This window comes from Pimephales promelas, chromosome 18 (genome assembly GCF_988280905.1).
Source record: "Pimephales promelas chromosome 18, fPimPro1.hap1.1, whole genome shotgun sequence".
NCBI classification, from domain to species: domain Eukaryota; kingdom Metazoa; phylum Chordata; class Actinopteri; order Cypriniformes; family Leuciscidae; genus Pimephales; species Pimephales promelas.
The window spans coordinates 17,025,221-17,047,035 of NC_142786.1; the positions used below are offsets into that span (position 1 = coordinate 17,025,221).

Sequence of the window (21,815 nt, forward strand, 5' to 3'; positions counted from 1 at the left end):
GGGCCCTATCTTGCACCCGGCGCAAATGACTTTATACACAAACGCATGTGTCATTCCTATTTAGCAGGATTTTCCCGTCCACAGACGCACGTCGGTAAACTAGGGAATGAACTTGCGCTCCCTGGGCGGATCGGCGCAAAAAGGAGGCGTGTTTCGGCGCAAACATTCCCCGGTGCTATTTTACACTTCCAGAAAACAATTGCGCCACTGACCAGAAAAAACCTGGTCTAAAGTCAGTGGCGCGTTGCGCGTTGTTCATAATGCTATTTTAAACGCGCATGCTTGGCCATAATGTAGCGGGTATCAGCTCGCATTGATTCTCTCATCAACACAGATGCAGTATGCAGCGGTTTTTATTTTTGCAAATCATAACAAGGAAAAATATTAAAACATGAGGGAAATCATTGTGGTTTACATGAAGATGAAAAAAACCCAATTACCCATTTTTTAAGGCTAATTGTATAGTACTGAAGGATCAGACCTGTTTGCCCAATAGTGGCAAGAAAACATACATACATTCATCGGCTGTGAACGCTCCTGGCGCGCGCCTGGTAAACCCGCCGTTATAATAACAATACGTCATGCAACATGCGCACTTGTTCTTAAAGGGTATGTTGGATGGCGCTCTGATTGGTTTATTTCACGTTACGCCCAAACCACACCTATGAATAATGAAGCTACTTCAGACCAACCCCTTTTAGATTTGCGCCAGGCGCAAAAAGGAAATTTATCCCGCCGAGAAAATAGCAACAGCGCCGGGACCCGCACACAAAGTTACTTGCGCCATGCGCTTTGACACTTGCGTTTCAGATCATTAAAATAGGGCCCTAGGAGTAAGTAGTAGTTCGGAAATGAGTGGTGAGGAGAATGAGGAAACTACACAAGAGGATCGTGATATTGACGAGTATAAAGTTGTAATCAATTTTCGAGAGGAAGGCGGAGTAGGAAGTGTAAATCCGGTCAGATTGACAGCAGCATTAAAGAATGCGATAGGTGATATCGTTGCAGCAAGGGTGCTAAGAAATGGTAGTTTAGTGGTTACATGTAAAGATAGTAATCAAAGAGAGCAGGCACTGAAGTTAGAAAATGTGGGACAATTTCAGGTGGTAAAGGTGGAAAAAGATCAGGGAGGGAAAAGATGGAGTAAGGGGGTGATTACAGGAATTCCGGTGTGTGTGCAGATGGAAGAAATCAAGAATAACATGAGAGGGAGAAACTTAATGAGTGCACAAAGGCTACAAATAACAAGAGATGGCATTAAGGAAGACAGTCAGTCAGTTTTGTTACAGTTTGAGGGAGGGGTCCTTCCAGGGAAAGTAACAAATGGGTACATGAACTACTTTGTGAGACTGTATGTGCCTAAACCGCTTAGGTGTTATAACTGTCAGCGGTTTGGACATGTAGCAGTAATGTGCAATGAGACAAGAAGGTGTGCAAGATGTGGAGGAAATCATAATTATGGTCAGTGTGGGGAAGGTGTAGCACCTAAATGTTGTAATTGTGGGGGTGCTCATAGTGTGGCTTATGGAGGGTGTTCTATGATGAAGGAAGCGGTACAAGTGCAGCAAGTGAGAGTAGGACAGAACGTGTCATACGCAGAGGCAGTTAAAAAGGTCCAGAACCAGAAAGCAGGGGGTGGCAGTGAGAATAATGTGAGACATGAAGCAAGGCAAGGGAAAGAGGATGAGGGAAATATGATACGAATGGATGCTAGAAAGTTAGTGACATTTATTGCTGGTGTGATTAATGGTACTGCAGATGTAAAATCAAAGACAGAAAGAATTCAGCTGATTGTGAATTAAGTGGAAAACATCCTGTCTTGTCCCTATTCCCAAAAAAGCTAAGGTGTCTAACAATCTTTCTAATCTGAGGCCTATAGCTTTGACTTCGCAGATTATGAAGTGTTTTGAGAGGGTTGTACTGGATCATTTGACTAGGCATGTGTCTGCCTTTCAGGATCCTTTGCAATTTGCTCATAGGAAGGGTGTGGGGGTAGATGATGCACTGCTATTCATGCTTCACAATATTTATAGTCATCTTGAAACTACTGCCAGTTCCGTTAGGATCATGTTTTTTGATTTTTCGAGTGCTTTTAACACTATACAGCCACATATTTTAGTTAATAAATTAATTAATTTTAAGTTGCATAAAACAACCATTTCCTGGATCCTAGACTACCTTCTAGAACGACCACAGTTTGTTAGGATGGGTAACAAACATTCTAATACCATTTTAACTAATACAGGAGCACCTCAGGGTACAGTTTTATCCCCCTTTTTATTTTCACTTTATACTGCTGATTATAGGCATAGTCAGCCATCCTGCTGGATACAAAAATTCTCTGACGACACTGCTTTAGTAGGTCTACTTAATAAGGGTGATGATCTTGCTTACTGAATGGAAGTTCAGTCTTTTTATAACTGGTGTGATTCAAACTTTCTGAAACTGAACATTGGGAAGACTAAAGAACTTGTGATTGACTTCAGAAAGAAAAAAGAGAAGGTCCTCCCAGTTAGAATTGATGGTGAAGAGATCGAGATTGTACAGTCATATACATTTTTGGGCGTTCATTTGGATGAAAAACTAAACTGGAAAGAGAACACTAGTGTTGTGATGAAGAAGGCTCAGTCGAGACTGTTCTTTTTGAGAAAACTAAGATCATTTAATATCAGCACAAAACTCTTAAATGTTTTTTATCAAGGGATTTTAGCTAGTGTTCTTTTTTATGCTGTACTTTGCTGGGGGGGCAGTATATCTGTTGAGGACAAAAATAGGATAAATAAACGTCTCAGGTTACAACTGTAACCTATGTTCCCTGAGAACAGGGAACGAGACAATACGTTGAATGACGCTATGGGGAACGCCTCAGGCGTGACAGGTGTCTGAAATCAAATATCAACTCACAGTAATCAGGTTGACCGGCGACAGCCCGTGCATCATCAGCTTGAATGATGAGCGCGTCAATCTGGATGTATAAGAAGGGCGCCTTGAAACCGTGACAACATCCTATCGTCTGAAGGGACTGTTGCAGGCAGGCCCCGAGGCATGGCAACGAGACGTATTGTCTCGTTCCCTGTTCTCAGGGAACATAGGTTACAGTTGTAACCTGAGACGTTCCCTTTCGAAGGGAACTCAACAATACGTCGAATGACGCTATGGGGAACGAAATACCCACTCCGCCATGCTGAGGGGAGTGCATGCCGAAAGGCAGTGACAACTGTCAGAACCAGTAATTCCAAGAAACACTGAAACCACTCACCCTATGTTACATCGGGCTGTCAGTGACAGCACTCCCTACCGGTCATAGCCCAAGCTAATGAACCAAGAAAAACCAGAACGTAATAACGTGAGTAAATCAGGGCCAGCTCAAAGGCTTTAGGACCACAACTTCAAAATAGAAGGGGTCCCTTCTAGGGAGTGTGGCTAGGGGGCCAAAGAGACCCCCAGCCAGTCACTATTCAGGAGAACACTCCTCCTGAAATGCCCCCAGGCTGGCCTGGTGATCTGTACTAAGACACACAGTCTGGCCATAGCCTGTCCGTCCAAGACAGAGCCTCTGGAAATTGCCTAGAAAAGGCATCCAAAAACTGAAGGCCCGCGAAGCTGGCGGAAACCATCGAGTTTCGGATCACAGAGACGGGATCCTCCGGAGAGTGTGACTCAACCTCGAACCAATGGGAATCGTACACTCAATCCACGAGTTTCCACCCAGTGCTCGCTTTTGAGCACTGAGGAAGTAAGAGAGGGATCAAAAATCAGGAAGGTCAAAGAGACCTAAGACCTGATGACCCCATGTGTGGGGAGCTCCGATACATGAGGGCTCATGTCAGGAAGGCCGTACGTTGTGCGGCCTGAAACCCAACGACCACAGCATGTGGAAGCTCATCCTTCAGGAAAGCCAGAGGCTAGAAACCTGACAGACCCACAATGTTGGGCTACCTCGAAAAAGGTCTAATCAGACCTAAAACCACAGTTGTGGGAGATAGCTTGAACAAGGGAAGTGCCTGTCGTAATGTATTGCGACAAAGACACATCTACAGTGGGACCCAAAGTGAAGAACCGGAGTCTGAACCACATAAGAAGGGACCGAAGCATACCGCGCGTGACCCTCACCATATGAAATGGATTTTAAAAACTGCACAAGACATCTCGTCAGGTGACTTACCACAATAATAGGTGAAGTATGGGTTTGTGTACTTCACTCTGAATTCAGGAAGGCCTGTTGAGGCCTGTAACCTGGCGTCCACAGTGTGTGGGAGCTCATGGCCAGGAAGGCCTGGTAAGGCCTGTAACCTGGCGACCACAGTATGCGGGAGCTCGTAACCTGGCGACCACAGTATGTGGGAGCTCATAACCAGGAAGGCCTAGTGAGGCCTGTAACCTGGCGACCACATCCGGTGGGAGCTCGTACTCAGGAAGGTCAGTAAGACCCAGCCTGGTGTACCTGAAAAACCACACCAAGTGGGAGCTACTTCCAGAAGTTAGCTCTTAAGAACTCTTAAAGTGGGACCCGAGGAAAGACCGGGGTCTGAGCCACATAAGAAGGGACCGAAGCATACTGCGCGTGACCCTCACCATAAGAAATGGATTTTAAAAAATGCACAGGACATCTCGTCGGGTGACTTACCACAATAATAGGTGAAGTATGGGTTTGTGTACTTCACTCTGAATTCAGGAAGGCCTGGTGAGGCCTGTAACCCAGCAACCACAATATGTGGGAGCTCATAACCAGGAAGGCCTGTTGAGGCCTGTAACCTGGCGACCACAGTGTGTGGGAGCTCATGACCAGGAAGGCCTGGTAAGGCCTGTAACCTGGCGACCACATTGGGTGGGAGCTCGTACTCAGGAAGGTCAGTGAGACCCAGCCTGGTGACCACAACCTGTGGGAGCTTACTCCACCAAGTGGAAGCTACTTCTTCCAGAAGTTAGCCAGAGAAGGGCGTCCCTGTAGCCAGTGACAGGACGCCACTTAAAGTGGGACCCAAGGGAAGACCGGGGTCTGAGCCACATAAGAAGGGACCGAAGCATACCACGCGTGACCCTTACCATACAAAATGGATTTTAGAAAGTACACAAGACATCCCGTCATGTGATTTACCACAATAATAGGTGAAGTAGGGGTTAGTGTACTTCACTCTGAATTCAGAAAGGCCGAACTTGAGGCCTGTAACCTGGCAGCCACAACAAGTGGGAACCCATAATCAGGAAGGCCTGACAAGGCCTAACACCCGATAGTCCCAATGCATGGGGAGCTCACATTCAGGAAGGCCGCTGAGGCCTGCAGCCTGACATGTGAAGACTCACCACTACAACTTAGCGACCACGAAAAGTGGGGGTTTCACATTCAGGAAGGCCTGGTGAAGCCTGCAACCTGACATGTGACAACTCACAACCAGGAAGGCCAATGAAGCCTGAAGCCTGGTGACCACAGAGTGGGAGCAAAGTGCTCAGGGAAGGTGGTGAGGCTGTAGTCTGGCTACCGCATCATGTGGGAGCCCACATTCAGGAAGGCTGGGTGAGGCCTGTAAACTGACTACCACAGTATATGGGAACTCATAACCAGGAAGGCCCCTTTGAGGCCTGTAACCTAGCAACCACAATGTGTGGGAGCTCATCACCAGGAAGGCCTGGTGAGGCCTATAACCTGACCACCACAGAAAGTGGGAACTCATAACCAGGAAGGCCCCTTTGAGGCCTGTAACCTAGCAACCACAATGTGTGGGAGCTCATAACCAGGAAGGCCTGGTGAGGCCTGTAACCTGGCGACCACAATGTGTGGGAGCTCATAACCAGGAAGGCCTGGTGAGGCCTTTAACCTGGCGACCACAGTACGTGAGAGCTCGTATCCTGGTGACCACAGTATGTGGGAGCTCATAACCAGGAAGGCCTGGTGAGGCCTGTAACCTGGCGACCACAGTATGTGGGAGCTCATAACCAGGAAGGCCTGGTGAGGCCTGTAACCTGGCGACCACAATGTGTGGGAGCTCATAACCAGGAAGGCCTGGTGAGGCCTTTAACCTGGCAACCACAGTATGTGGGAGCTCATAACCAGGAAGGCCTGGTGAAGCCTGTAACCCAGCGACCACAGCATGTGGGAGCTCATAACCAGGAAGGCCTGGTGAGGCCTGTAACCCGGTGACCACAATCAGTGGGAGCTCATAACCAGGAAGGCCTGGTGAGGCCTGTAACCTGGCAACCACAGTATGTGGGAGCTCCCACAGATGTCTCTCCGTGGCCACCATAGCACCGACAGAACAGCAGCTTGCTTGGTGGCCCGGAGTCCCGCAACAGATCGGTCTGGTAGGCCTGAGGACCACAAGGGCGTGCAGAACCGCACCTGCCTGACCTGCTGCCGTGTACGCTCTGTCATTCAAGCATGAAGATGTCTTGAGCAGCTTGGATGACAGGGTCAGAGCTCTTAGTGAAGAGGACCAACCAGAGACGAGATAGTTAGCCAACGTCTCGTCCACTGGCGGCCTCGACACTTATCCGTTCTCCACGGCTCCCTCCACAGCAGCGAAACTAGCCCGCTGATGCAGATAGAGACGTGAGGAGAACGGACTCTTCCATACCCTCTCGATCCCAGCGTGGAGATCGGAAACGAATGGAAGGCTCATCCGGGCTGGTGGCTTATGGGTGGGGAGGAACCAGCCATCCAAAATACCATGAGCGGGTTCCTCCCAGACGCGCCTCCACTGCAACAGCAATCTGTCTGAGGCGCGCCCCATAATGTCAACCAGCTCAGCGTACACTGGGCAGGAGGGCTGAAATGATTCGGTCTCAACCAAACTGACATCCTTTTCTATGTATATGTATATATATATATTACAGCCAACTCCTGCCCTGCCCAAAGAGAACAGTTACAGATTCACCAAAGAGAGAGAGCGCTCATTTTCTCTCTTCTTAGATGTTCAACATTAATCTGTAACTCACCCTCGTCAGCTGGTAGATCATCCGCGAGGTTAACGCCCCTCTCCCGATAATCTGCCAGCTCCATCTGAAAGCTCCACGAGCTCAACCGCCACTGAGCCTCAGCCCGAGCGGGAACCGGAACCGCGGGGTTCAGATGCCGCGCACACTTCCCTCGAGAAGTGGGTCAGACGAGAGCAGAGAGTTCTGAAAGGAAAAACTCTCAGTTCGCGCAAAAAACTCCCTCGAGAGCTTCCCGCGAATGCTCTTCTCTCAGGCAGAACACGCACAGATCGTGTGAATCCTCCGGTGTCAAATATCTGGACACAAGTCGGCACACTCGCGCAAAGTGTTTCTCCACGTCTCTGCGCGTTTAATCGTTGATACTATCACACAGACAAGCAGTCCCTGAAGACGAAAAGATGTTGTCACGGTTTCAAGGCGCCCTTCTTATACATCCAGATTGACGCGCTCATCATTCAAGCTGATGATGCACGGGCTGTCGCCGGTCAACCTGATTACTGTGAGTTGATATTTGATTTCAGACACCTGTCACGCCTGAGGCGTTCCCCATAGCGTCATTCGACGTATTGTTGAGTTCCCTTCGAAAGGGAACTGATCAAGAGAGCTGGTTCAGTTATTGGTCTTAACCCAGATGCATTGGAGGTTACTGTGGAGAAGAGGATGCATTCAAAATTGAAAACTGTCCTGCTTTTTGAAGGCCATCCACTACAAAATTTGTTTAAGGGACTCAGAAGCTCTTTCAGTGAGCGATTGGTTCTGCCTCGGTGTTCTAGTGAGCGGATGAGAAGATCTTTTGTCCCAGCAGCAGTCAGATATTTTAATGAACATTGTTAATTATTGAGTGACATCCAGGCCTTAAATAGAGTTAGTGTTTGATTATTTTTGCACTGTGAAATTGAACATTTCTTGTAGTTGTGTCTAATCAGGTTTTGGTCATTCTTTTAAGGCATATTTATGTATTTATTTGTCTGTTAGTTGTGTACTGTGTTTAAGGTTGTACGGTTGGTGGCAAACCAGTTTCCCTACCGGGATTAATAAATTTTCAATCAATCAATCAATCAATCAATTGTGATGGCAGCAGTACGGCATTTGGATGTACAGTAACAGGGCTGACATGGGAAACAGTGAGAGATTATCTCAAACATCAGTCTAGTCAGGAAGTATGGGTTGGTTAATATTTATCATGGTGTTAATAATACATTAAAATGCCAGAAGCCTGGTAGCAAACGGACAAGAGTTTAAACAAGTTATTGAAGAAATGTTACAAAAGCCAGACCTGGCTGAGGCCAAATCTGGATTTTGTGATACAAGGGTATGTGGGTGTCCGTCGAGACAGAAGCACAGGTGGTGGGGGAGGTTGTGCAACATTTATTAAACTGGGGCTGCCATATAGGACTCTAGGATTAGGGAAGGAGTTGGAGTATGTAGTGGTGGAGGTGTGGGGTAGGAATGGAAAATTTAGTGATAATCAATTTTTACAATCCATGTAAAAGATTAGAATTAGGTTTAATGGAAGAGGTAGAGGGACAGGAAGGACGAAATTTAGTGTGGTGTGGAGACTTTAATCCCCACAATCCACTTTGGGGGGGAAAGAGATTAGATAAAAATGGAAGAGTGATAGAGGAGTTGATGGATTTAAAAGGATTGGTGTGCATTAATGAAGGTAGAGGGACAAAGATCGATTATGGGGTCAGGAAAAGAGTCAGCACTAGACCTTACCATCACATCTCACAACCTAGCAAGGTTTTGTGATTGGGAGGTATGGGAGGAGTCGACAGTAGGGAGTGATTATTTTCCTATTTTATGCACAATCAGAATGAAGGTGGGAAACCTGTCTGGAGAGGGAAGAGGGAGATGGGTATTCAGTAAGGCTAATTGCGACAAATTCAAGGAGTTATGTGAGGAAAGGTTAGCTGGGGAGGTTCAAGATATGGAGAGTGAAAGAGAGTATAGTACGTTCATAGATATTATTAAAAAAGTGGAAGATGAAACTATTCCTAAGAGTTCTGGGATAAGGAGAAGGAAAGCGGTTCCATGGTGGACACAGGAATGTACTGAAGTAATTAAAGTTAGAAACAGGGCGTTTAGAGTGTTGAGATGCACTCATAATTTTGAGCATTTAATTCAATACAAAAGGTCTCAAGCACTTGTAAGAAAAACTGTACGACATGCTAAGAGGAAATACTGGTGTGAGTTCTGCAGCTCAATAGGAAGACAGACACCTGTGGGAGAAGTGTGGGGGATGATTAAGAAGATGAGTGGAATAAGGAGGGAATGGGACTATCCTGTACTGGTCAGTGGGGAGGAGAAGGCAGTAACTGATGTAGAGAAGGCAGAGATGATAGCTAAAGCTTTTGTGGCAATACATAGCTCTGACAACCTGGAGGGCGAGTGAAGGAAAGGAAGAGAAAATACATTAAGGGCATATCCTAGGGTCTTAGAAAAAAGGGAGGAAGTAGGAGATGAACTGAGTGCTCCATTTTCTAAGGCAGAAATGGAAAGAGCTATTGCTAGAGCAGGTTTGACGTCACCAGGAGAGGATGAAATGTGCTATATTATGTTTTCAGGTATGGGTGAGGTAGCATTAGGTAGACTGCTTAGGCTATATAACAGAGTTATATACAGTGTTATATGGGAGGATGGGCAGCTTCCGAAGAGCTGGAAGGAAGCAGTTGCAATTCCAATTAGGAAGCCAGGGAAGGACCCGACAAAACCTACTAGCTATAGGTCAATTGCGTTAACATCGCATGTATGTAAAGTTATGGAATGAATGATAACGGATAGACTTGTTTATTTTTTGGAGAAGAGGGAATTAATTACATCATGTCCAAGTGGATTCAGGAAGGGGAGGGGAACAATGGATCCAGTGTTATGCCTAGAAGACGAAATAAGGAAAGCCCAGGCCAATAAAGAAACAGCAGTATTTTTTTGATGTGGAGAAAGCCTATGACATGATGTGGAAAGAGGGACTGATGATTAAACTGGATAAAATGGGTATAGGAGGTAGAGCTTTTAACTGGGTGAAGGATTTCCTGTATGGACGATCCATATGAGTGAGAGTTGGAAAAGAAATATCTGGTTACCTAATAGAAAATGGGACCCCCTCAGGGAAGTGTGATTAGTCCTTTGCTCTTCTCCATCACAATAAATGATGTATTTTCAGATGTAGGGCCTGGAGTTGGAAGATCTTTGTTTGCTGTTGATGGGGCGATGTGGAAAAGGGGAAGGAACATAAAGTATACAGTAAGAAAGGTCCAGGAAGCAATAGAGCTAGTAGAGCGCAGGTCACTGAGATGGGGTTTTAGATTTTCAAGGGAAAAAACGCAGGTGGTTTTCTTTACAAGGAAAAAGGTGGATGAAGAGATTAATCTTAAGTTATATGGACATGTTCTGGAGAGGGTTGAGTCCTTTAAGTTTTTGGGAATGGTGTTTGATGCTAGGTTGACATGGGCCGGCCACATTGAGAAAGTTTTAGTTAAATGTAAAAAGGTGCTAAATGTGATGAGGTGTTTGGTAGGAGTGGACTGGGGCACAGATAGAAAAGCAATGAAGAGGATATATGGGGCGCTGATTAAATCAATAATAGATTATGGATGTATAGCATACAGAGATGCAGCTAGAACAACATTGGCCAAGTTGGATGTGGTGCAAACACAAGCATTAAGGTTATGTACTGGGGCGTTTTGCACATCATCCGCAGTTGCAATGCAAGTAGAAATGGGTGAGATGCCACTACAATTAAGAAGGGAACAACTGGCAGCCAATTATTGGGCAAACCTGCAAGGACAGGGTAGGTCTCACCCCACAAGAGCAGTTTGGCAGTTTTGTTGGGAACATGAAAAGGTTAAAATTCAGAGTTTTGGATGGGTGGGTGATACTATTGGGAAAGAGATGGGATTAGAGGGAAAGGAATTTAGCCCAACAGTTCCGCTGCCAGTCAGACCACCTTGGCTTCTTTGGCAGACTAGTGTGGACCTTGAGATTTTAAATACCCACTCAAGAAATAGAGCGGAGGTGGATATATGTCAAATATTTTGTGATAGGATGAGTGACAAGTATGGGGAATATTTGGTCATATTTACTGATGGATCTAAAGACACTGAGTCGGGAAAAGCTGGAGCTGCTTTTAGTGTACCAAAGATGGGGGTGGAAATGAAGAAGAGAATCTCTGATAATTTATCAGTATTCACTGTGGAATTGGTAGTTGTTTGGTTGGCATGGAATTGGGTTGAAGAATTAAAACCAGAAAAGGCTGTCACATGTTCAGACTCAAGTGCAGTTCTGAATAGTTTGCATTCTTTTAAATCACAAGCAAGACAGGACATAATATATGAAATACTAGAACTTCATACACGGATTTGTCAGATGGGGATAACGATAAAGTTTACATGGGTACCAGCACATGTAGGAGTGAAGGGTAATGAAGTGGTAGATAGATTGGCAAAGCAAGCGAGTAAACAAGAAGAGGTTGAAATAGTAATTACAATAAGTAAAGTAGAAGCGAAAGCACAAATCAGGTCAAAAATCAATAAAAAGTGGCAGGCACACTGGGATGCGGAGGAAAAAGAAAGACATTTCTATAACATTCAACAAAAGGTTGGGACAGAGAGGGTCACTGGAAGGAAGTGAAGGGAAGAAATTATCTTCACAAGATTAAGAATAGGACATTGTGGGTTAAATAAGTATTTACATATTGTAGGTAAGCACGTATTGGGTAGGTGTGAATTTTGTGAAAATATTGAAACTGTGGAGCATGTGATTTTTGAATGTCAAAAATATGAGAGGGAAAGAGGAAAGATGAAAGAGGCTATAAGAAGGTTAGGGGGGCAAGGGAATTTACTAAGGGAATTGCTGGGGAAATCAGTAAATGGTATAGGTGCATTGGTATTGCAATTCTTAAAAGAAACAAGACTGGCAGAAAGGATTTAGGTGAATAATTGTTTTTTTTTTAGAAGGAAAAGAGGAAAAATAATAAAAAGTTCATTTTAGTTAGATGGGTTATTTAGGTATTTATTTTATCTCCGGTCCACACTCCAGTATAGTAGGTGGCGGTAAAGCACCTTAAATGTTGGATGCCAACTGCCATAAAATGACAAAGAAGAAGAAGGACGAGTGAGAGAGAGAGAGAGGATGCTGGAACTCGGGCTGGAGACTGTGTAGTTGTCGTGATCGATGTGGAAAGAGTTTGTGTGTAAATGACCAGTGGACTAAGCCCTGGGAACTGAGAAGCTGTCGTTATCGATGTGGAAAGAGTTTGTGAATGAAAACTGCTGTAGCACGAGCTACGGTGAATGCGCTGTGTGCGCGCCTTTGTTTTGTGTGTGTTGAGTAATAAAAGACAGTTTGAGTTCCAGCACCGCCGACCCTATCTCCTTCTTCCTATCCACTTGTCACGAATCATATTTCACTCCCGGAATTCGGCACCAGTGTACCAAATTTATACCGGCACCAGTGTACCATATGGATCTGTACCACAGACCACCACAATTATCAGTGTTTTTGTACTTTTAGGCACTTTTAGAACATCTTGCTGTTTTTAGGGATTGAAATAATGAACCACGAGAGCTTTTTATTCACATATTTTAGTTTTTCTGATTTGAGAGATGATCTGAATATTGATGAAGATTGACAGAGCTGCAGTTCTACTAGTCTCACGTAGCCAGACCTTCAGACTGACGGCTGAAGGTCTGGAATTCATAGCAGCTTTCTTTGGCCAAGGCCCGCCCATAAGGCCGTTTGACCGACATGTCAAACAACCAATTACAATTCGTTTCATTCAGCGTCACGTTTCGGGGCGTGGAAATGTCCCCATAACAACAGACCGGTGTGCAACAAGTCAGTCAGCAGTCACCAGAGGCGCTCGTTAACAACGCTCCACGTTATTAAATTCACCCACGAACTCGCGCTCATGTCCATCTTATGCCCGCTTTGTCACACGGCCAGTTCAACCTCTTATAAATCAGGTTATGTGTGTAAATCACGTGCCCGCTCACGAGCGCTTATTCCTAACAGACACACTGTCCCCGGCGCTGCTTGTGCGTCACAGTTATGTTCATAAAGCGCTCCCCGTTCGCGGTAACCGGCTCGTCTCATTCAAAACAGCCAGCTGTAGCGTTAGCTGTCAGCGAGCTGCCGCACATTGAATACTCGCGTGAGTCAGGCAGCGAATGTAAGTTACGTCCCTGCCCGAGCGCGCTCACGTCTACTAAATAAACGCCTCACCTCCGGCGCCGCGCACTCGCTACATTCCCTTTAGCCTTTAGTTTAGCACATCTAGTGGATGCATAACGCAAACCCAGTAAATGTTTGACTCTGCAGTATCTTATGTGCCTTATAATCCAGTGTGCGCCCTATATATGAATACTGAATCGGCCAGCTGCGATGTCAGCGTCTGTTGTTTCATGTTTGCCCACAAACTTAACTTGATCTTCCATAATAGATGGAGGGGACATACAACTATGTTTAGCTGATCTTGATTAATGCTCATTGTCACTCATATAAACACAACAGGTTTTCTTTCGCAATCACACGTCTGCACTTTGTCTCCCGGCGGACCGAAAATAAACGCGACACTGACGCCCCCCGGAAATCCGATAAAATTCAACCAATCAGATGACGACTTCAACATTCCTGAAGTGTTTCCAGTTAAGTGTACCATATGCATCAGACGTTTAGCCAACGTTCCCTGGGCGTGACGTCTGAGGCTGAGACTACAGTTCTACTGATGGACTCGCCAACAGTCACAAGTCTGAAAACGATGTAATATATAATATTTTATTAGGGTCATTCTTGACAGCGTACTATTGTAATAATTACAGGGATTATGTGAGGTTTTCCAGGCCAAAAACGCCTTAACATGGGAATTTCATTAACAATGCCTAAATAATTTCAAACATCAGTCCTACATTTAAGCATGCATTATTGTTATTATATTGCTAAATGTCACAATAATGTAAAGAGGCCTATACAGACGTGTATTGAGACTGACAGCACAGATATGAAGGTTGGAGTTAATAAGAACATGTTAACATCTGTCTGTCACTTGCATCGCTCACTGAACTACAACATGAATCTGCAAATTTGCATAGAAACTCATTCCTGCGTCTGTTTCTGCAAAAAACATACAGCCAAGCTTTCAGAAAGTTTGACATTTATGGATGTGACAGGTCTTATCCGAGTGTTTGACAGGGTGTCTGAAAGACTGATTGACAGCTTCATGCATGAAACCTTCCACTGCACTTCACAAGAACAGGCTGATGAAGTAACCCGGACAGAAATGGCCTCTGATCAAACTAACGCCGATGCCACTCACATGACGGAAGAACATCTTTATAATAATTTAGCAAGTAATTTAGATTTACTATTGCTAACAATTAACTATTGCATTGAGAAAAGTTAACACATAGATGATTAATGTAAGTATTACCAAGATCTTCAGAAGAGAAACTAAATGCCAGTGCAATATGCAAATCCATCAGCCACATTCCTGATAGTCACACTTGTTTGCGTAACGATGGTCTCAGCTGTTAGACATTCGTCTTCATTCATGAAGACTATTTGAAGAATGCGTATCATCAAGTGTGACTCAATAGCAAACTTTGAACTACCTAACATTCCTCCAGCGGCCCATCCCAGCCAGACCAGCGTACGGGGACGCGAGGCGAGGCTTTGATAAACCTGTCCTATCTTGGGACAAGAAGTTCAACCTCATTTACTAACGCATGTAAAGTACATCTTAACTAATCTGACAGAGACAGGGACATAAGTGTGTGCTGCGTTCAGTTTAGGGCCCAGGAAAAACAATGAAACTGGCAGAGAAACAGAAGTGCTTGTGGACTAACAATGCTGTACATACACGAGTCACGACCATAATACATCAATTTAACACATTAATCAAAAGATTTATTCAAATACAATCTGAATCACTTCAGGGTCACATTATGTTCAAAAATTAGCATTTATATTTGATAAAAATATAAATTTTTATCATTTTTTTTAATTTTATATCTGTTGCTCATGTGTAAGGTGTGTAATTTAATCATGCAAAAGATGAGCGGAACGTGCATGAATAAAATACAGAAATCATTAAAAAAAATTGCTTTAATCTCTATATTTAAATTTTTTTTACAAAATATTTTTTATTATTTTATTTATGAATTTGCTCATAGGCCAAACCTAAATAAAAGCAGGAATAAAATTATTTATGCAGCGGACAAATTCAGAATATTGGTTGAATATTGGTAAATGTGTCTCTGTCGCTTTTATATATAGCAATCTAGCTAGATTGCTATATATAAAAGCGACAGAGACACATTTACCAATATTCAACCAATATTCAGAATTTGTCCGCTGCATTTCACCCATCTAAGTAAGTGTACACACACTAACTAGTAGTAGCGAGTACTGAACACACACACACACACACACACTGTAAACTGTGGAGACACACACACACACACACACCAGTCATTTCCTGTCGGTATTGAGAATTGAACCCTCAATCACGTTACAAGTCTGACTCTCTAACCCTTAGAACACACGCACACACACACACACGTCAGTCATTTGCCATTCAAACCGTACACACACCAATCATGATTAACAATAAGATATCAGCAGCTTACCTTTCCCCAGGTACTAAATTTCTTGAAAGTAGTTGATCAGGGAAAGTGTTTACTTCTGTGGTGTCCTCCTCCCTTATCTCATCGGATGATCTATCACTGACTTCCTCCCAGTTCCTGTGAGAGATATAGTCTCTGGATGTCACCGTCCCCTGTGTGTATCTTGTGTCTTCGGCGTGTGTGAAGGTCTCCTCTGCTGAGATCTTCCCAGGTCTGTGATCTTGACTTTCACTCTCCTGTGTTCTTTTGAGAGATGTGTCTATATTCCTGCTGGTATGTTCCTCCCTCTCGGCGTGGGGGTTATCAGTGCTTGTTTGGTATATGCACCTTGCCGTGTCCTCCAGTGTTGTTATCTCTCCGCTGGGCTGGTGCGGGGCCGAGGGGCGGGGCCTAATCTCCAGGTGACTGTGTGTTTCCATACTTGAATCTGCAAGTGACACCTTCACCGGCTCAGAGAAGGGAGGGGCCGAAGTGCATTCTTCAGAGCCACATTCTTGATTGACTGGTGGGTCTGGTTTCAGTGGATCGAGGCAGAGGATCTGCTTCTCTGCTTGACCTGTCAGCACTTTAACTCCACATACTTCTGCTTCCATTAATGCAGATGCTCCTCTTGTGCTTTGGACCATTTGCAATTCCTCTCTCTGCACTTCAACCTCATATTTTTCTGAAATGTTGTGAAGTAACGTTTGCTCTTGTGTTAAAACATCCACGATTTTTTCTTCTTCAGCGTCCTTTTCTTGATCAAATGATACGTAATAATGTTCATCATAAATAACCCTTCGTTCCTCAACATCTTGATCGTATTTTTCCTTCACAAACATATGAAGGTCGTTTCTAATGGTCATACTCTCAGTAGCGGTTATGATCTCAATTGGTTCAGGTTCTTGGACGGGCATAACATGAGATTTATAATGATAATCAGGATCTGGTCTACTTCCTTCCTCCACTTCTGGTCCATATTTGTTCTTCTCGGACATCTGAAGGTCATTTCTAGTGGTTATACTCTCTGCTGTGGTTTCATCATGGCCAGTCAACTCAGAACTTTGAGTAGATGCCTCTTGAACATCAACCTCACAATCTTCACATGTTTTCTGTTGTTTGTCTATCTCTCCCTGTGGGGATCGAGTGCTGAACAGCTGGTAAGAAACATCTAAGTGAGGGGGAGGATGAATTGTGATGGCAGGTCTGATTTCAGAAGTGCTGGAGACACCACTGTCTAGAAAATCTGAGGAAGTTTCTGATGAATTGGCCGATTTAATTTTGTCTCTTTCCTGATTTACGTGGTCTTCTGCTGATGTTTCAGTCAGGGTTTCCACATCTGGATAAAACCTATTGTTAGAGAGACCTTTCTGGGAATGGTCAGGGCTGATGGGCTCAGAGTGACCAGAGAGGTCAAAGGTGACCTTTTTAGATGACTTAATGGTGGTGTATATTCTCGACGCACCTGGTAAATCTATATTTAACTCATCCTCAAAAAGGACAGGTTCAGCAGGCTTCTCTGAGTCAGTGGCAAATGTCGAGAAAGAATAATTATCCGTTTGATTAGATTCCATTGAAATAGTCTCACAATTACTTTCAGGGTGAGTTTCTTCCAGAAACCTTGAATCAGAAGTGTAATGTAGAGTGCTTGTGGGTAAACTGGGAGTTACTGAGCTTAAGTCACTTTCATAAACATCAGTATTAGAGAAAGATAAAATTGTCTTTATATCAGTATCTTTATAACTGTTCTCTGTAATTCTGGAATAGGACACAGAACTAGACAAAATCACTTCAGGCATGGATGAAACTGAAATGGATTTGGTGCTTTTAGCAGTGGCACTGGAGGGGTCAGTCTTCACTCTATCACTGTTACTGGCAGACAGGTTTCTGTTATTTGCAGTGTTGGTTTGAGAATCTTCTACCTCAGTGGATGTAATGGAAGGTGGATGTGTGGAGAAACATTCAAGGGTAAAGGCAGAATTTGAGTCTGAACTGGAACTCTGGGTCATGGTTTTGTCTGAGGGGATCAGGGATCTCTGGAAAATGGAAGAGATGGAACTTTGGGGGATGGAAGTGGGTGAATTTTCAGAAATGGAAGAGATGGAACTTTGGGGGATGGAAGTGGGGGAACTTTCAGAAATGGAAGAGATGGAACTTTGGGGAATTGAAGTGGGGGAATTTTCAGAAATGGAAAAGATGGAACTTTGGGGGATGGAAGTGGGGTAATTTTCAGAAATGGAAGAGATTGAACTATGGGGGATGGAAGTGGGGGAATTTTCAGAATTGGAAGAGATGGAACTTTGGGGGATGGAAGTGGGGGAATTTTCAGAAATGGAAGGGATGGAACTTTGGGGGATTGAAGTGGGGGAATTTTCAGAAATGGAAGAGATGGAACTTTGGGCGATGGAAGTGGGGGAATTTTCAGAAATGGAAGAGATGGAACTTTGGGGGATTGAAGTGGGGGAATTTTCAGAAATGGAAGAGATGGAACTTTGGGGGATTGAAGTGGGGGAATTTTCAGAAATGGAACTTTGGGGAATTGAAGTGGGGGAATTTTCAGAAATGGAAGCGATGGAACTTTGGGCGATGGAAGTGGGGGAATTTTCAGAAATGGAAGAGATGGAACTTTGGGTAATTGAAGTGGGGGAATTTTCGGAAATGGAAGAGATGGAACTTTGCGCGATGGAAGTGGGGTAATTTTCAGAAATGGAAGAGATGGAACTTTGGGGGATTGAAGTGGGGGAATTTTCAGAAATGGAAGAGATGGAACTTTGGGGAATTGAAGTGGGGGAATTTTCAGAATTGAAAGAGATGGAACTTTGGGGGATTGAAGTGGGGGAATTTTCAGAAATGGAAGAGATGGAACTTTGGGCGATGGAAGTGGGGGAATTTTCAGAAATGGAAGAGATGGAACTTTGGGGGATTGAAGTGGGGGAATTTTCAGAAATGGAAGAGATGGAACTTTGGGGAATTGAAGTGGGGGAATTTTCAGAAATGGAAGAGATGGAAATTTGGGGGATGGAAGTGGGGTAATTTTCAGAAATGGATGAGATGGAAATATGGGGGATTGAAGAGGGGGAATTTTCAGAAATGGAAGAGATGGAACTCTGGGCGATGGAAGTGGGGTAATTTGCAGAAATGGAAGAGATGGAAATATGGGGGATTGAAGTGGGGGAATTTTCAGAAATGGAAGAGATGGAACTTTGGGCAATGGAAGTGGGGTAATTTGCAGAAATGGAAGAGATGGAAATATGGGGGATTGAAGTGGGGTAATTTTCAGAAATGGAAGAGATGGACATTTGGGTGATGGAAGTGGGGGAATTTTCAGAAATGGAAGAGATGGAACTTTGGGGGATTGAAGTGGGGGAATTTTCGGAAATGGTAGGGATGGAACTTTGGGCGATGGAAGTGGGGGAATTTTCGGAAATGGAAGAGATGGAAATTTTGGGGATGGAAGTGGGGGAATTTTCAGAAATAAAAGATATGGAACTTTGGGGGATGGAAGGAATGGAAGTGGTGGGAATCTCGGAGACGGAAGTGGTGGAACTCTGGTTGATGGAGGACATGTAGTTGTGGTGCACAGCATCAGTTGATTTTTTATTTCCCAAGTATGAATCTTTTTTAACAACATCTGTGGTGATGGTTTTGACCTCAACATCTGCTAAAATTCCTGATTTAGATACTTCAGAATTATCATTCAGGTTCAGATCTGTGCTTGAATTATGGACTGTGCATGTGTCAGTATTCGCGGAAGTCTCCATGTTAGGAACAGGGCTGAATGAGTCTGTGATGTCAGACCCAGATGTGGAGTACTGAGAAGATTTATCTACAGCTTGGGTATCGGTGTAATCAGACGAGAAGTACTCTGGGACTGGGCTATCTGGGGGCGTCTGGTAAGCATCACTATCCGACAGTGAAGAGTCAATAAATTGTATTGATGTACTGCCCAAATCTGAAGCCATATAACCTGCATCCTCCTCATTGGGTCGAGACATGTCACTCAAGACATCCTGGGTCTGGGATAGGTCAGAAGTACAGGGCGGTTCTGCCATAGGCATTGTTGCCTCAAAACCAAGTTGGTTTGGTTCTACTTCTACCTGGTTGTCATATTCTTCCTGTTCACTGATGTCCTCTTTGACCCCTGGGATATCACTATTGCTTGAAAGACCTTGGGACAGATCTCTTTTCTTCTTCTTCTTCTTCCAGGACAGGGATGCAGCAAAGCCCTTGGGTTTACGGAGGTCCGTCTCCGAGTAGCTGAGCAGCCCCTTCTAAAAAATAATGAAAGAAATAGATGAAATTGGAGATGAAGAAAGTAGGGAGGAGAAAGGGAGAAAGAATGCAAAACAGAAGAGAAAAAAGACAAAGATTAATAATCATGAAGAGTTTTTTTTTTAAGTCATGTCACCTTTATTTGAAGAGTTCAGATGCAAAAGCCTCTAAATGCCATTTGAAATTTTCTTCTTTAATGATGATTTTTATCAAACTTGTATATTTAAGTTCAGTAATTTCACTTAAATGGCAATGATAATTACCTATTAATTGTTATTTAAGTGAAATTACTGAACTTAAATATACAAGTTTGATAAAAAAATTATCATTAAAGAAGAAAATTTCAAATGGCATTTAGAGGCTTTTGCATCTGAACTCTTCATTTCTATAGGGATTTATACAATATTGTTTCAAAGCACCCTAACTCCATAAATTAAAGGGGAAATTAAGCACTCAATCAAGTTTACATGATTTACAAGATGGATTTCCATTATAATCAACAATTATATAAGAAATATGACAAATGTAAACATAAAATAAATAAACAAAAAAATAAATAAATAAATAAACAAGAAATAAAGAAAAAAAACTTTATCCACAAGTTTCCTACGCCCCATGAGGCCTTGAGTGGGCCCCAAAAGTGGGCGCGACTTCCGGTTGGAAGTAAACAAAGCGCGATTTGATATGCTTGACACTCGTTCATTCAACAGTTGACAGTCATTCAAGTTATAGCGATCCAAACTAGCTAACGATGTGGGAACACAACCTCAACGAAATTCAAAAGGGTGAAATAACAGTACCTTTACCCTCCGCAGTAGTTGGTTGGGAATATTATAATAACATTGTTAATAATCAATACTCATCAAGGCATGGTGACAGACAGTTGTGCGAGCTGACAAACAATTAAAATAAAAAATACACACTTAGTCATTGTGCTTTGGAGTTTATTCAAAATTATAAATGAATAGCTACTTGAATACATTAACTGGCACATTTGGTATTCTGTCAATGCAGGCTTTGATCCTAAGTTTAGGTGTAACATCAGTAGCGAACAGCCAAACACAAGCTTAGAGAGTTTATAGAACATTAAAGCTAGGGTATACGATTTCAAAGATTGTTCATTATTAATATCCTTGTTTAGATGCTGGTTATGGTTATTTCATGTGTTGCTAATCTTGCGTTACGTGAACTCAAACATGACATACGTCAGGGATCAGGTAGCTCAGGGGGTGTGTGTGGAGGGGCGGGATGAGTTTTTTAAAACTTCCCTACCGTCTCGACCGATTTTTAACATTGTATACCATAGCTTTAAGAATTTAAACAAATGTACACAGGAAGATTCGTCGTCTTTTGGGAGGTGATGGAAACTACAGTCGTTGGCAGGATCAGAGACGGGCTCTGGCAGGATCACTGTGATTTCGTTTTCAGCTTATGTTCAAAACAATCACGTTTAAGCCACTGAATTAGTTTAGTCCGGTTATACATACAACCGCGAACAGCACATGTTGTCCCTGAGCTCCGTAACGACATCTCTCATAAAGATTTGCGTCTTTAAGTAGTAAAATAATTCTCCGAAAAACAGCTAGCCTCTTCGCTAACTAACACACAAAATACCATTGGAATGCTACTTCCGCCGTGTCACCGGAAGTTTCACCCACTTTATTTTTTACAGGAGCGCCCCTCGGAAACTTGTGGATATTTTGCGCCGCCAGGGCGCCACCATTGTGCAGTATTCTAACATGTGACGTCACGGGGTTGGTTGGCCCAGGCTCTGGGCATTGAATATCGCGACATCAAACTGTTTACACCAGTGTTTTGACCGCGAACGACTAATGTAAGTTACAGTCATTACACAAAAAGACGACGTGTAATGTCATATGACAAACTGCACATAGAAACATTGTTCACAATGTCTGCCATCATATTCCCATCTCGTCAACACCATTTCCCCTTTAATATCAATAATATCAAATAAGCATTCATATGCATCAGCAAAATGTTGACGTATTT

At 43.6% G+C, this 21,815-nt stretch overlaps 1 protein-coding gene across 1 annotated transcript in view; it reads right to left on the reverse strand.

The window, feature by feature from the left end:
• crybg2 (crystallin beta-gamma domain containing 2) overlaps positions 1–21,815 on the reverse strand; it is a 118,467-nt gene that overhangs the window by 66,281 nt on the left and 30,371 nt on the right. Inside the window, exon 3 of the mRNA XM_089122834.1 lies at positions 15,558–19,804. Within this exon, the coding sequence (XP_088978960.1) occupies positions 15,558–19,804 (4,247 nt within the window). The remainder of the gene's footprint in view (positions 1–15,557; positions 19,805–21,815) is intronic.